At 40.7% G+C, this 13,056-nt stretch overlaps 1 protein-coding gene across 3 annotated transcripts in view; it reads right to left on the minus strand.

Annotated features, from left to right (window-relative positions):
• Window positions 1–4,697: 4,697 nt before the first annotated feature.
• The window catches only part of LOC126399412 (serine-rich coiled-coil domain-containing protein 2-like), a 79,450-nt gene continuing 71,091 nt past the window's right edge, over window positions 4,698–13,056 (minus strand). For 2 of the 3 annotated variants that reach the window (XM_050059337.1, XM_050059336.1), the window contains one exon: window positions 4,698–5,278. In XM_050059337.1, the coding sequence (XP_049915294.1) occupies window positions 4,838–5,278 (441 nt within the window). In that variant the 3' untranslated portion in view covers window positions 4,698–4,837. The remainder of the gene's footprint in view (window positions 5,279–13,056) is intronic. The other variant, XM_050059338.1, reaches the window with a different exon arrangement.

The following is a 13,056-nucleotide window of genomic DNA, read 5'->3' on the forward strand; positions in this document are numbered from 1 at the left end:
GTGAGAAGATAAGAAAGGAAACAAAAAAACAAGGAAAAGGGACACGAAGGGGATGTGAGGGGTGAGGAAAGAAGGAGGAAAGGAAAGGAGGAGGTAAGGAAGAAGGAGAGGTAATGAAGATGAGGAGGAAGCTGAACTGAGGGGAAAGGAATGGAGGAGGTAGGTAAGGTAAGGAGGTGCAAACAGAACAAGGAAGTGAGGAAGGAAAGGAGGAGACAGGAGGAAAAATGGAAGGAAGAGATTACTGGGATTTGAACCGACACCGTCTTTAAAATCCAATATATGTGTGTGTGTGTGTGTGTGTGTGTGTGTGTGTGTGTGTGTGTGCGCCAGGGTGTGAGTTACAGGGGGCGCTCCTGATTGGCCGACGGGCAGCGGCGATGTGTCACATGTTGAGCATTTAGAGGCAAAACAAGCGACTCATCAGCATCGCTGTTTCTGCGTGTGTGTGTGTGTGTGTGTGTGAGAAACAACAGAGAAAAGACAAAAGTGAGGAGAGGTGGGATGCTGTTGCCGTGGCTGCCGGGCCATATCGCCATGGCAACCGGGCTTATCTACAACACCTGAGTGGTACCTGCTGGTGCTCTCAGGTGTGTGTGTGTGTGTGTGTGTGTCTTGGACTAAAACAGTAGTAAGGCATAGAGAAAAGAAGGAGATAGTAAAGGAAACCCAGAAGGAAAGGAAAGGAAAGGAGGATGCAGGAAAGGACAGAAGTATGTGGGAAGAGAACAGAGGATGTAGGACAGGAAGAAGGACTCAGGGAAGCAACTGAGTATTTAGGAAAGTAGGATGTGGGAAAGGACAGGATGGCGTGGATCAAGGATGTGAGGAAGGAAAGGAACGATGTAAGACAGGAGAGAAGGGTGTAGGAAAGAAAGGGGGAGGTAGGGAAGAAGGCTGAGGGAAGACGTAGGCCAGGAACAGTGGAGTAGGAAAGGAGAGGAGGAAATAGGAAAGGAACTAAGGATGTAGGAAAGGAAAATGTAGGAAAAGAACAGAGGATGTAGGAAAGGAACAGTGGATGTAGGAAAGGAGAGGAGGAAATAGGACAGGAACAGTGGATGTAGGAAAGGAGAGGAGGAAATTGGACAGGAACTAAGGATGTAGGAAAGGAGAGGAGGAAATTGGACAGGAACTAAGGATGTAGGAAAGGACGATATAGGAAAAGAACAGAGGATGTAGGAAAGGAACTGAGGATGTAGGAAAGGAATTGTGGATGTAGAAGAGGAGAGGGGGAAATAGGAAAGGAACTAAGGATGTAGGAAAGGATGATGTAGGACAAGAACAGAGGATGTAGGAAAGGAATTGTGGATGCAGGAAAGGAGAGGAGGAAATAGGACAGGTACTAAGGATGAAGGAAGGGACAATATAGGAAAAGAACAGAGGATGTAGGAAAGGAACTAAGGATGTAGGAAAGGAACTAAGGATGTAGGAAAGGACGATGTAGGACAAGAACAGAGGATGTAGGAAAAGGAATTGTGGATGCAGGAAAGGAGAGGAGGAAATAGGACAGGTACTAAGGATGAAGGAAGGGACAATATAGGAAAAGAACAGAGGATGTAGGAAAGGAACTGAGGATGTAGGAAAGGACAGGATGGCGTGGATGAAGGATGTGGAAAAGGAAATGAACGATGTAAGACACGAGAGAAGGGTGAAGGAAACAAAGGAGAAGGTAGGAAGTAGGATGTAGACAAGGAATGGAAGGAAAGATGGATGCAGGACAGGAAAGGTAAACGTAAGAAAGGAATGGAGGATACAGGAAAGGAAAGGGAGTTGTAGGCCAGGAACAGAGGATGTAGGAAAGGAGAGGAGGAAATGGGAAAGGAGAAATGAGTGCTGGGACAAAAGAAGCAAAGTAAAGACCAAGTAGAACCAACAGCTCCTCCCTTCACCTCCTCACTTCCTCTCCTCCACCTTAAAGTTTGGCTTTTTTACCACAAAGAAAGACGAAAATGACTTTAATGATTAACTGACTGTTAAAATGAAGAAAATGATTTTCCCACCAGATGTTGTTGTTGTTGTTGTTGTTGTTGTTGTTGTTTCACATTTGTCAGTAACATCTTAAAGCTGCAGTGACGTCTTAATGTCCGTCTTATGTGTCTAACGACAGCAGATGTGATGTTTGATGATAAATGACCAAAAACAGAACTGATATCTGAGATTGTCCGTCACCTTCTTCAGCTGCATGCAGTGTGAAACTAATCTAACTTTGTTTTGCATATATTTTTTAACAGCTCGACTGGTGCTCAGTGGCACGCGGGCAGGGCAGGGCAGGGCAGGGCAGGGCAGGGCAGGGTGTCAGTTTGGGGGGGTTGAACCTATGATGTTGCATATTCTGATTGCATACAGTGTCTAATATCAGAGCGAGCGGCGTGGTGTGAGCAGAGTCTCCTGACTGATGATCGCTGACATGGACGAGATAATACTTTACTCGTCTGAGTGTTTAATGTGTCGGCAGAGAGTAAATGTCAGCTGGCTCATTTTTTACCGTTTCACCAGGTATTTTCTGCGACTTGCAGCGTGATCTCGACAAAATGTTAATGTGGGGACGGATCCTGTAAATGTCTCAGAGGAGCAGTGATGTGCCTCACAAAGTGACTGACGGAGGAGGGCTCACATTTCAGACACAAATTTCTCCTCCTCTGCTGAAGGTTGATACTGAAATAAATAAATGTTTAGCTGAGTTTCTCTGAAGGATCCAGACTTCGCTCTGTTAGTTTAAGGTCTCTGTGTGCTCCAAACAAACATGTCTGAAGTCAGAAAAAGCCGTCTGGCTGCCTCCCTGATCTCACTCCATTCAACAGGTGTGTGTGTGATTATCTCCATGAACTCCCAATATTTACATTATAGTAGGGGATGGAAAAGTGCATGAACTGGTATTTTCTTTTACAGATTTGTGGGTGTCTTTATATAATCCACATATAAGCCACAAAATGTACTTAAATTAACAAAAGTAAAAGCACTGGTTGTGGAGTTAATCACACGGTTTGTCTATAAAATCTTGATCTGCAAAGGAACGAGCGACGAGTGTGTGTATCAGATAAATGAAGAACTGTGGTGGAGTGGAGGTATAAAGTAGCGTAAAACAGAAATACATAAGTACAAGTACCTAAATGTTTCTTGAGTAAATGTACTTCATGAAATTCCAGCGCTGCACTGTTTGAAGCACACTGAGACCTTCACCCTCATCTGGTCTTCAGTCGAGCTCCAGGGTGTTTAAATCTCCGCTGTCAGCTCCAACATGGTGACACTTCAGAAAACAAGAGATAACACCTTGTTTTCAACAAAGATGGCTGAACCATGCAGGAGCAAAGTCATCCAGACTGGAGGAAGGAAGTTTTAATCTTGAAATATTCAGCATTTAACCGTCAGATTATTACACTAATCAACCGCAGCTGTATCTCTGTTCGTAAAATGCATTTGTCAGCGATTAAAACCCTTCAATCTAAAGTAAATGTAACGAGTGAAATCAAGAATTAATCCTCGTTTTTTGTATTCACAAGAAAAAACTACAAGTGGAGACGGGAAAGAACAAACCGAATGTGAGGCCCAGACCGGACACATGACGCAGACAGCGAGAGGATCTGAAGAGCTTATTTTCTCTGAACGTAAAAAAAGTTTCTGACCTTGGAGACGTGTTGTTTTGCAGAGCAGCAGGTCTGAGTCTTAAATGAACACATAAACAGACGGAGGGATGGAAGGATCCTGCGTTTGGGTGTTTGGGCGACTCCCCAGCGAGGAAGACTTGGTGCCCTTGCTGGAGGAGATTTCAGTGAGGGGGAGGATGAAGGGTGGGAGAGCAGCAGGGTCCGAGGAGTTTCCACGCTGTCGGCTTGAAGTCAGACAGGAAGTGAGTCAGTCAGGCACACGAAGAGTAAAACTGCTTCCTAACACACAGCGAGTGTCGCGAGAAGAAGCACGACGTCGTCCGCTGAGAAACGACGAGCTTCCAGTGTGAACTTTTTGTCTTTGACTCATTAACTAATGGAAATAAATAATAAATACCACACTTAATGTTTCATAAGAGCATCATTTTAAAGTTTTTGGTTCAATAAACTGACTGATATATTTTGTACAAGCTGTTCGGATGTTTTGAGAGTTACTTTACGGTAGTGTCTGTATAGTATCCTTGAAAGAACTTCAATTTATTCATCACTGAAAACTTTATTCTCCTCGTTGATTTGCCGGCTGCAATTAACTGGAGTTAATTATTTGAAAGTGCCAGGGAGGTTTCACGGAGAAAATAAAAACAACAAATTAATTTGTGCTCTTGATTTAATATCATAACATACATTTCTTGTAGAGAGCAGCAAACAGCTTGGACGTGTTTGGCATTCAGTCAGCCCGAACATTTAAAACGATGGCGCTGAGATTTTATGAACTGGACGACATCTGCAGCTTCATCAGAGTGTTTTGTCTGTAAAATGGATCTCGACGATAAAGTAGTGTCGTGTTGAAGAGCCAAAACCTGAAGCATTTTCACATTAAACCATATTAGACCGACGCCATGAAGGTGATGAGGCCAAATCAAGGGCGCAAATTGTTAAGTTGTGCAAATCATTATTATTTTTTCTCCGTGACACCTCCGCAGAACACGGCCTCCATTTTCTCCACGCCTGGGACCAAATATCATCAAACACTGTTCTGAAGTTACAGTTAAATATCAGTGTCGCTGTATGAAATCATTGTGGGACCTGTCAAATAAAGAGCTTAAACCTTTATTATCAGTCACAGTGCTCAAAATATCAACAATAAATAAGTTAAGTGTTAATAATTTAACGAGTTTAGGATCAATCACGTCACTGCGTTTTAGGAAGGTGGATAACAGGCCGACAGCTCAGTGGCTCTTTGGCTTGGGGAGGCGCGAGGAGCCAGAGGTGAAGACCACCATTTTGACCTTTACCCCAGAAGTGCCGTTGCCCTCTGGATCGTGAGACACCTTCGTCTTCGCAGCTGAGGCAGAGGTGGGGTTAGGTCTGGAGGTCTGACACGTGAAGAGGTGGAGTTTTGAGGGCTGGGGGGGCAGCAGCTGGGACCTACTGTAGGTTCTTCTCCTCTCCTTCGTCTCTCCTTCCTCCTCTTTCCTTGCGTCCTTTCCTCCCTCGGTCATGCTGTGGGTGCCGTTGGTGTCAGGACAGAGTGGGAGGCTGTCAGCAGCGATGTGGGGTTGGGTGGAGCAGGCGCTAGCTGGAGGCAGAGCTCGGGTTGGGGGTGGAGCTGGGCATCGGTGCGTCAGTGGTTCCTGGACTTCTTGGCTGGAGGGGTGAAGTATCTGTGACTGAAGACAAGAAGAAGAAGAGGAAGGTCAAAGACAACAAGTAGGAGTCATGTTCTCTACGTGTCAAACTGCTGATGTACAAACACACAAAGCATTTTTGGGAAAGTAGAAAAACGACATGAAGTTAAAGATGAGACATGCTTTTCAACATTTTAAGCAAGATCAGTGTTTTATTGTTGCTGTGAGACAACTTCTCCCAGGGTCTCAGACCTTAATGAGCTTGTTAGGGCTCTGGCTTGTTCACAGTCATCGTTAGCAAAGGCCAGGTGATGCTAATTTCAAAGCTTTATAAATCCTCTGACTCCTGAAAGCTTGTCCCAAAAACCAGCAGCCATGGGCTCCTCTAAACAGCTGCCTAGCACTCTGAAAACTGAAAGACCTGATGAAGACTATAAGAAGATTTCAAAGTGTTTTCAGGGAGCTGTTTCCTCAGTTGGTCATGTCATTAAGAAATGGCAGTTAACAGGAACTGTGGAGGTCAAGCTGAAAACTTTGTGAGGGATTGTTAGACAGGAAGAGTGGTGGTGCACTGTTCTACTGCGCAGACACACCTGGACAGGTACGACCTTCATGGAAGAAACACCAGAATGGAATAAAAAAGTCTTGTTCAGCTTTTGGTTGGACTAAAACACCTCGATAATGGTTTTATTAATGTTTTTCTTTAATAAAAATCAGTATTATCACAGTTAACCATAGCTGTATATGCACCATGCTAACTAAGCTAACAGCTAGTGTTAGCTCCACCCTCTTGTCCAAATATGCTGTTCGTCCAATACCCATACTACCACACTGTATAGTAAGCCAGGAAAAGATTCCCAATACAGAGTATGTCAGATGCAGTTTGCCAAAAATACCAGGATGTTCTACGACATCCGGTCAGATTTTGCAGTCTGACAGTTCGCATGCTTTTCTGGCAGTTCGGACCCACAATCCTCGCAATGATGGACGACAGTGCTTTCAATGAGTGATGTCACACTGGCTGCGTCCTTGATTTTATACGGTCTATGTTATTTTCAGATGTTTCTCACTCTGTGTGAGTTGGATGTTCAACCACACCTGCCGTCACGGGCCTGTTTACTAGTATGGAAACATTTGTAAATACTTCGACCAAACCAAAATCAAACGGGGAATTAGATATTGTCCATTTACTGTGAAGGAACTTGAGGTTTGGAGTTATAATTTCATTGATGCGAGTTTAATTAATCTCCTTAAACTACAGAGGAATCTACATGGAGCTCTGCTTTTTTTAAAGAAAAAAAAAAATACAAAGCAGTTTAAAGTTTTTCAGCGTGCAGCATCAGGAAGGAAGTTTTGTTTGAATTCTGACACAGACGCAGATTTAAACTGTATCTCTGATGCTCATGCTCCTCTTATCTGAGCTGCGCACACACACACACACACACACACAGGCATGTTGATAACTTTGCTTCATTGATCGCAGCCTGTTTGAATATAATAAAGACAGACAAACAGAGAAACAGAAACAGAGGAGCGAATCCTCCTTTGTTATATAATTTATCACTTGTTGGTGGTGAGAAGAGAAAAAATGGTTTTGGAGAGTGCGAGAGAATAAGAGGGAAAAATGAGTTATTCTTTCAGATGAGTGGTCATTTTAGACATCCACACTTTGATCTCTGTGTGTGTTTGAGTGTGTGTTTCTCTGTGTGTGGCTGCTTCTGATGTGTGTGTGTTGTTGCTTTGATCTAGGTGTGTCCTGCTGCATACGTTGTATATGTGTGCAATATGGTTTTATCTAAGAGCTGCTGGAGGAACAGAAAATAAATCTGTTTCTCACGTCATTAAAAGGTTTCAGACTCACAACAACTTTATTTCTCCTGTTTGTTTATCATCTCTTCTGCAGTGAAGTTCGCTCACCACAGAATATGTTTTAATTTCTCTATTTTATTTTAATCAATTACAGCTCCTCTGTTTCCAGTGCTGTAACGACCAGCTCTGTTCTGAAATCAGTAAAAACCAGACGACACAAAGTTTCAGACACAGTTCAGCAGTGGGCCATCATCAGGGTCGCCACTTTCAGAAAGGTCAGTATATTAGCTCACAAATATAAATGTAGGGTTGTGTTATTATATCTCAATCTGTACATGTGCTGAAAACCTTGAAATGTCTACACACAGAAGTCATCATTTCCACATTTTTATTGTGACTTCTTTCAACTCTGGTTTCAGTTTTGATCAGTTCAATCGCTGCAGTTTGGGCAGATGCTGACATCATCAGCACAAGAAAGTTAGATCAGCTCAAGAAACATGAGGACAAATATAAAGAAGAAATATGGAGGACAAATATGAAAGAGACAATGCTGTTTTGTTCAAGGATTAAAAAAAAAATCTCTACAGCTGAGATCATTAAATATTCATTTTTGATTTTGGGGTAAAGTGTGGACTTTCAAAAATCTTCTCAATTTCCAAAATGTTCCAACTTTTCAAAAAATGCTTCCACATAAAGAAAAAGAAAATAAATGGTCAAAAACATGTTCTCAATGTCTGAAAAAAACCCCATACTTTCCAAAAATGTCTTTAGTTTCTAAAAATGTCCGAAATTTCCAAAATGATCCCAGTTTTCTAAAAATGTCACCACTTTGAATGTTTTTTCACGTTAAAATATGTCTTCAACAAACAAAAAACCCTCACTTTTCAAAAATGTCCAGACTTTGAAAGATAAAAATCCTGTTTAAAAATCCTGTTCCTCAAAATGTCCTCACTTTTCTAAAAAAAATAAAATAAAATAATTAATCACTTACTGAAAATGTTCTCACTTTTCAAAAATATCACAACTTTCCAAAATTTACTTTGGTTTCTAAAAATGTCCTAAATTTCCAAAGTGTCCCCACTTTTCTAAAATGTCACCACTTGTCTCCAGTTTTCTGAAAACAAACAAACGAACAAATCCCAACTTTTAAAAAAATGTCCCCAATTTCCCCAAAAATTATTCCTCATTTTCTGGAAACTTTTTTACTTTTCAAAATGTCTTGACATTCCAAAACCACCCTCACTTTCTAAAAATGTCATTAGTTTCTAAACACTCCTAAATTTCCCAAACTGTCCAAATTTCCAAAGCCCTTACTTTTTGAAAACATCCTAGTTTTTAAAAAATGTCAAANATATATCTTGACTTTTCAAAATTTCTTCACCTTCCTCAAAATGTCCTCACTTTTCTAACAAATAAAATAAAATAATTCATCACTTACTGAAAATGTTCTCACTTTTCAAAAATATCACAGCTTTCCAAAATTTTCTTTGGTTTCTAAAAATGTCCTAAATTTCCGAAGTGTCCCCAGTTTTCTAAAATGTCACCACTTGTCTCCAGTTTTCTGAAAACAAACAAACAAACCCCCACTTTTAAAAAATGTCCTCAATTTCCCCCCAAAATATTCCTCATTTTCTGGAAACTTTCTTTACTTTTCAAAATCTCTTGACATTCCAAAACTGCTCTCACTTTCTAAAAATGTCCAAAAGTGTTCTCACTAATAAAAAAAAAAGTTCCTCACTTTCTGTAAAAGTTCTCACTTTTCATAAATGTCCAGACTTTCCAAAAATGTCTGTAGTTTCTAAAAATGTCTAAATTTAAAAAATGTCCCCACTTTACAAAAATAATTCTTCGCTTTAAAATTTTGTTTTCAGTACTCTGAAAAAAACACCTTACTTTGCAAAACTGTCCTGACTTTCCTACACCACCCCTATTCTCCAAAGATGTCTTAAACTTCCAAACAAAGTCACTGCTTAAAACAAACAAACAAAAAAACCCTTCTGATTCCAAAAATGTCCTCACTTCTCAAAATGTCCTCACTCTCCAGGTCTAAAAACCTAAATGGTCCTCACAGAGATGGAAGACCAGAGCATCATTCAGCAGTATGTAACAGAGTGTGACTGATACAGAAGCGTTAAGCTGCTTGTTGCTTTCCACACTTTAATCCTGCAGCTGGCTCTCATCTACACACTGATAATCCGATTTACACCGAGAATCAGGGGGAAAGTTAGAAAACCGAGCAGTGAAATCCATCATGTGCTACAATCTGAGTTTATTGATCCCGGCAAACTTCTGTGAAGTAATAACTAATCTGCTGTTACCACTCTGGTCCTTTATCTGTCTCGCTCTGAGCTGCTGCTGCTGCTGCACACTACCTGCAGAAATTCACTTAGTTTATATCTTTCTCATTTATTTATTCCTCCTGCTTTTGAGATTTTTCCACAGAATAGATTAATGTTAATAATGTAATGATTATTTCTGCACACCTAGCAATGCTTTCAGACACACCAGAGCCAAACAAGCTTCACTAAGTCTTGGATTCCGAAAACATCTTTTATTATTGATTAATATGACAATGATTGTTTAAACTTTTAAAGCTGTACACTTTCCTTTTAAACTTTTCTTATCCCACAATAACTCAGTGAGCTTGTACACTGACATAATTACACGTGACGGAAAATAAACACAGATCATGTACAGCCACACGTGTTACCACCATCACACTGCTTGATTATTTTTGTTGTTGATCAACAAATTAAAACTATTCAGCTCTATTTCCGCCTGTTGGCTGTACAAATCAAGACCTTTAAAGACACCATGGGTGTCGTTAACAATTCATGAACGTTTGAAAGACTGAACAATTAATCAAATAATCAATAGAGCACCAGCAACTTTAAACAGACGACCAGAACTAACGCATTCACCATTTACTGTACTTGTCTGGGATGCAAGCTGCTATTCTAATTGTTGCATATTTGCACCTTTTGATTTGATTGCATTTACATCTTTGCACTACGTGATTGCTCTTATTTATTTTTATTTTGTATTATCTCTTCTGTTTTATACTTATCCTTTTGCACTGTCTGCACCGTGGGTCAATTCAGAGTGATTCTCTGTACACAACTGCAGAATTGACAATAAAGCCTCTTGAATCTTGACTCTTGAATAATAATTAAGATAATTAAAATAACTGTTGGTTTCAACCTTTGACATGTTTGAAGTTTCAGATTGAAGGATGTTGTAATTCTGGCAATATGCTACATTTTTCTAATTATTGGCAAAACAGACATTTAAAATCCGTGTAAACATGTTAGTGTGACTGAAATGGTCCTAAAGTGAATTTGCCACAGTGGGGCTAACACACCTAGATCATGTGACTCCTGCATGTATACAGTCAATCAGACCCAATCTGGCCGAGGCGCTCTGAGCATGCTCCACAGTTTCCGCCCCGGGCTTTGACCCAGAAGTCCAACAGCATTAAATGTGTAAGAGAAGAAGAAGCCGGTAACAACATGGAGAAATCTACATCCAGAGCCGTGACTTTTTGGACGGACCAAATGTACAGAGCTGTAAAGTTGTCCACCATGGTACCAGTTAGCAGCTAGCTAACCGTAGCTAACTTGTTTGTCCATTGTTTGGTCTGTGATGTAATAGGTCAACAGGAAAAAGGTCCAATACTAACAAGCTGAAAGGGGGCATATCTCCACCTATCGTAGAGGAGTCGCACATACTTGGCTCGATTAATAGATTCCCCTCCCGTGCTTGTATACTGGGACAAGGACAGTAGGCCAGTTAGATGACATCCCTCATGTTGGGGAGAAAACTTATTCTATCAGATCTATCAATCTGGGTATTGCGGTCGCACACGAGGTCCTCGCGTTTAGGCTCATCAATCAGGTGCAGAAATACTGTGCTAGGTGGGCGAATTACATCTCCTTCATTTAAGGTTCCTGATGTTACTATATGATGGCGTACTGGCTCAAATCCTGTGTCAATGATTATTTAACTAATGTATTTTTATTATTTTTTTTTTTTGAGTTTTTAGTTTAGGTTTGTCTTAGCTTTTTCTTTTTGTTTTGGTCGGACAAGATTTGTCCAAATATTCAGCTATGGGTGAAACATTTCGATACTTTGAACACTTTAAAAATGTATTCAGGTAAAAATAATTTGGATGTGGAGAAGTAGTGGAGGCATTTTAGGCAACCAACTGCTTCCATTCACTTGATGGGTACTGAAGGAAGATAAAAAAGGTATTAAATAAAGTACTTTTCTGAACAATACCCTGCCCTAGTTCATGGTGATGAGTGGCACAGTGAGGCTCACTGATGTCAGGCTGCAGAATCACACTGTACTTTTTATTAGACACATTCACTGTTAGTCTGAGTCTGAACATGAGATTTATTGACGAGGAGAACAAATTCTTTAATCTAAAATACTGTGATGTAAAACTAAACAACATCAGAAACTGTCCAGCAGGAGGCGACACTGAGTTCATGTTCTGAACCTGTGACATGACAACATGTGTACGTTCTCTGTAGAACATAAAGCTCCAACAAAACGCACAGGAAGGAAATATCCTCTGGTGAACACTGACATCTGGTGGTGACTGTCGGTGCTGCAGCCTGTCTGTCTACCTGTCTGTCTCCTGCGGGGACCTCTCCAGTGTCTTAAAGTGTGTCTGTGTCCAAGCCTCATAAATAATGCATGACAGGATGGATTAACGAGAGGGAGAGAAGGGCAGCAGGAGGAAGGACGAGGAGGAGGATGAAAAGGAGGGAGGAAGAGGTGACGATGGAGGGCAGGAGAGACAGTGAGGAAGATGGAGGGAGAGAGTGAAGAGGAGGATGAAGATGAAGAAGAAGAGTGTCCTCAACTGCACGCCGGTGTTCTCAAGGAGGATTCACCTCTCCTGTGTGTGTGTGTGTGTGTGTGTGTGTGTGTGTGTGTGAGAGGGGGAATCACTCGACTGCCAACTTTTTCTGCTTCCCTGACAACGACTTATAGGACGTCCCCACACACACACACACGCACACACACACACACACACACACACACACACACTTTTTTGGCGCACAAACTGCTGATCCATCCAAACTAACTCCCTCCCTCTCCTCTGTCCTCTCATTGGCCCCCTGGAGGCTCGTTAGATGAATAATATCACTTCACTCTGCATCATCAATTTACTCAATTATTAAAATTAAGACAATAATTAATGAATAAACATGAGGTTGTAGTTTTGAGCTGGAGGCAGTGAAATGGTGGGAAAGTACTCAATTACTACACGTATTAGTACAATGATGAAAAAACAATAAGTGTTACAGAGTTATTTATTTCTATATGTGTAATAGTTATTATTTTAATATTGGTAATTGGGGACGTTTTACCATTTAAAGGCCCTGAAATCTGTCCATGACACTAAATTCAAAATGTGAAGTCTACACAAATGCCCAGGATTGTGAAAATGACAAGAAACTTTGTGTTCGCTCGACACAAAAACTCCTCCGTTGTGAGTCTGACCTAATTTTTTTATGCTGAGTCAACAATTTTTTGAGTTAATTCTACTGATAAAGCTAATTTTACCTAATTAGTTCACGCAGGGCTTGACGCTAACTTTTTTCCCAAGGAGCACATGTGCTCCTGAGTTGAAAAAGTAAGAAGCGCACAAAGAACTTTAGGAGCACAATGTAAATTGATCAAATAATGTGTTTTCTGTAATAAACCTGATGCAAATAGACATTTACAAGCAAAATTATTTAATTAATTTGTATACAAAATGTACAGAAAGGTAAAATCATCAAGTTTTGAAAAAATATTGCAATTTAATTTTGTCTTTAATGTTATTATCTTATATATATTATCTTTGTAATATGATTATCTGATATAATGTTATTACTATCCTAAAACATTCTCCAGGTCCTCTGAAACTCTGCAGGACTTATTTCCATCCTGCCCAGCAGTGGTACCGTGGCAAACGGTCAGAGGTGGTCCTGGCTAGTTTTACGCCCTAGGCGAAC

Source organism: Epinephelus moara, chromosome 13 (assembly GCF_006386435.1).
Source record: "Epinephelus moara isolate mb chromosome 13, YSFRI_EMoa_1.0, whole genome shotgun sequence".
Taxonomy (NCBI): domain Eukaryota; kingdom Metazoa; phylum Chordata; class Actinopteri; order Perciformes; family Serranidae; genus Epinephelus; species Epinephelus moara.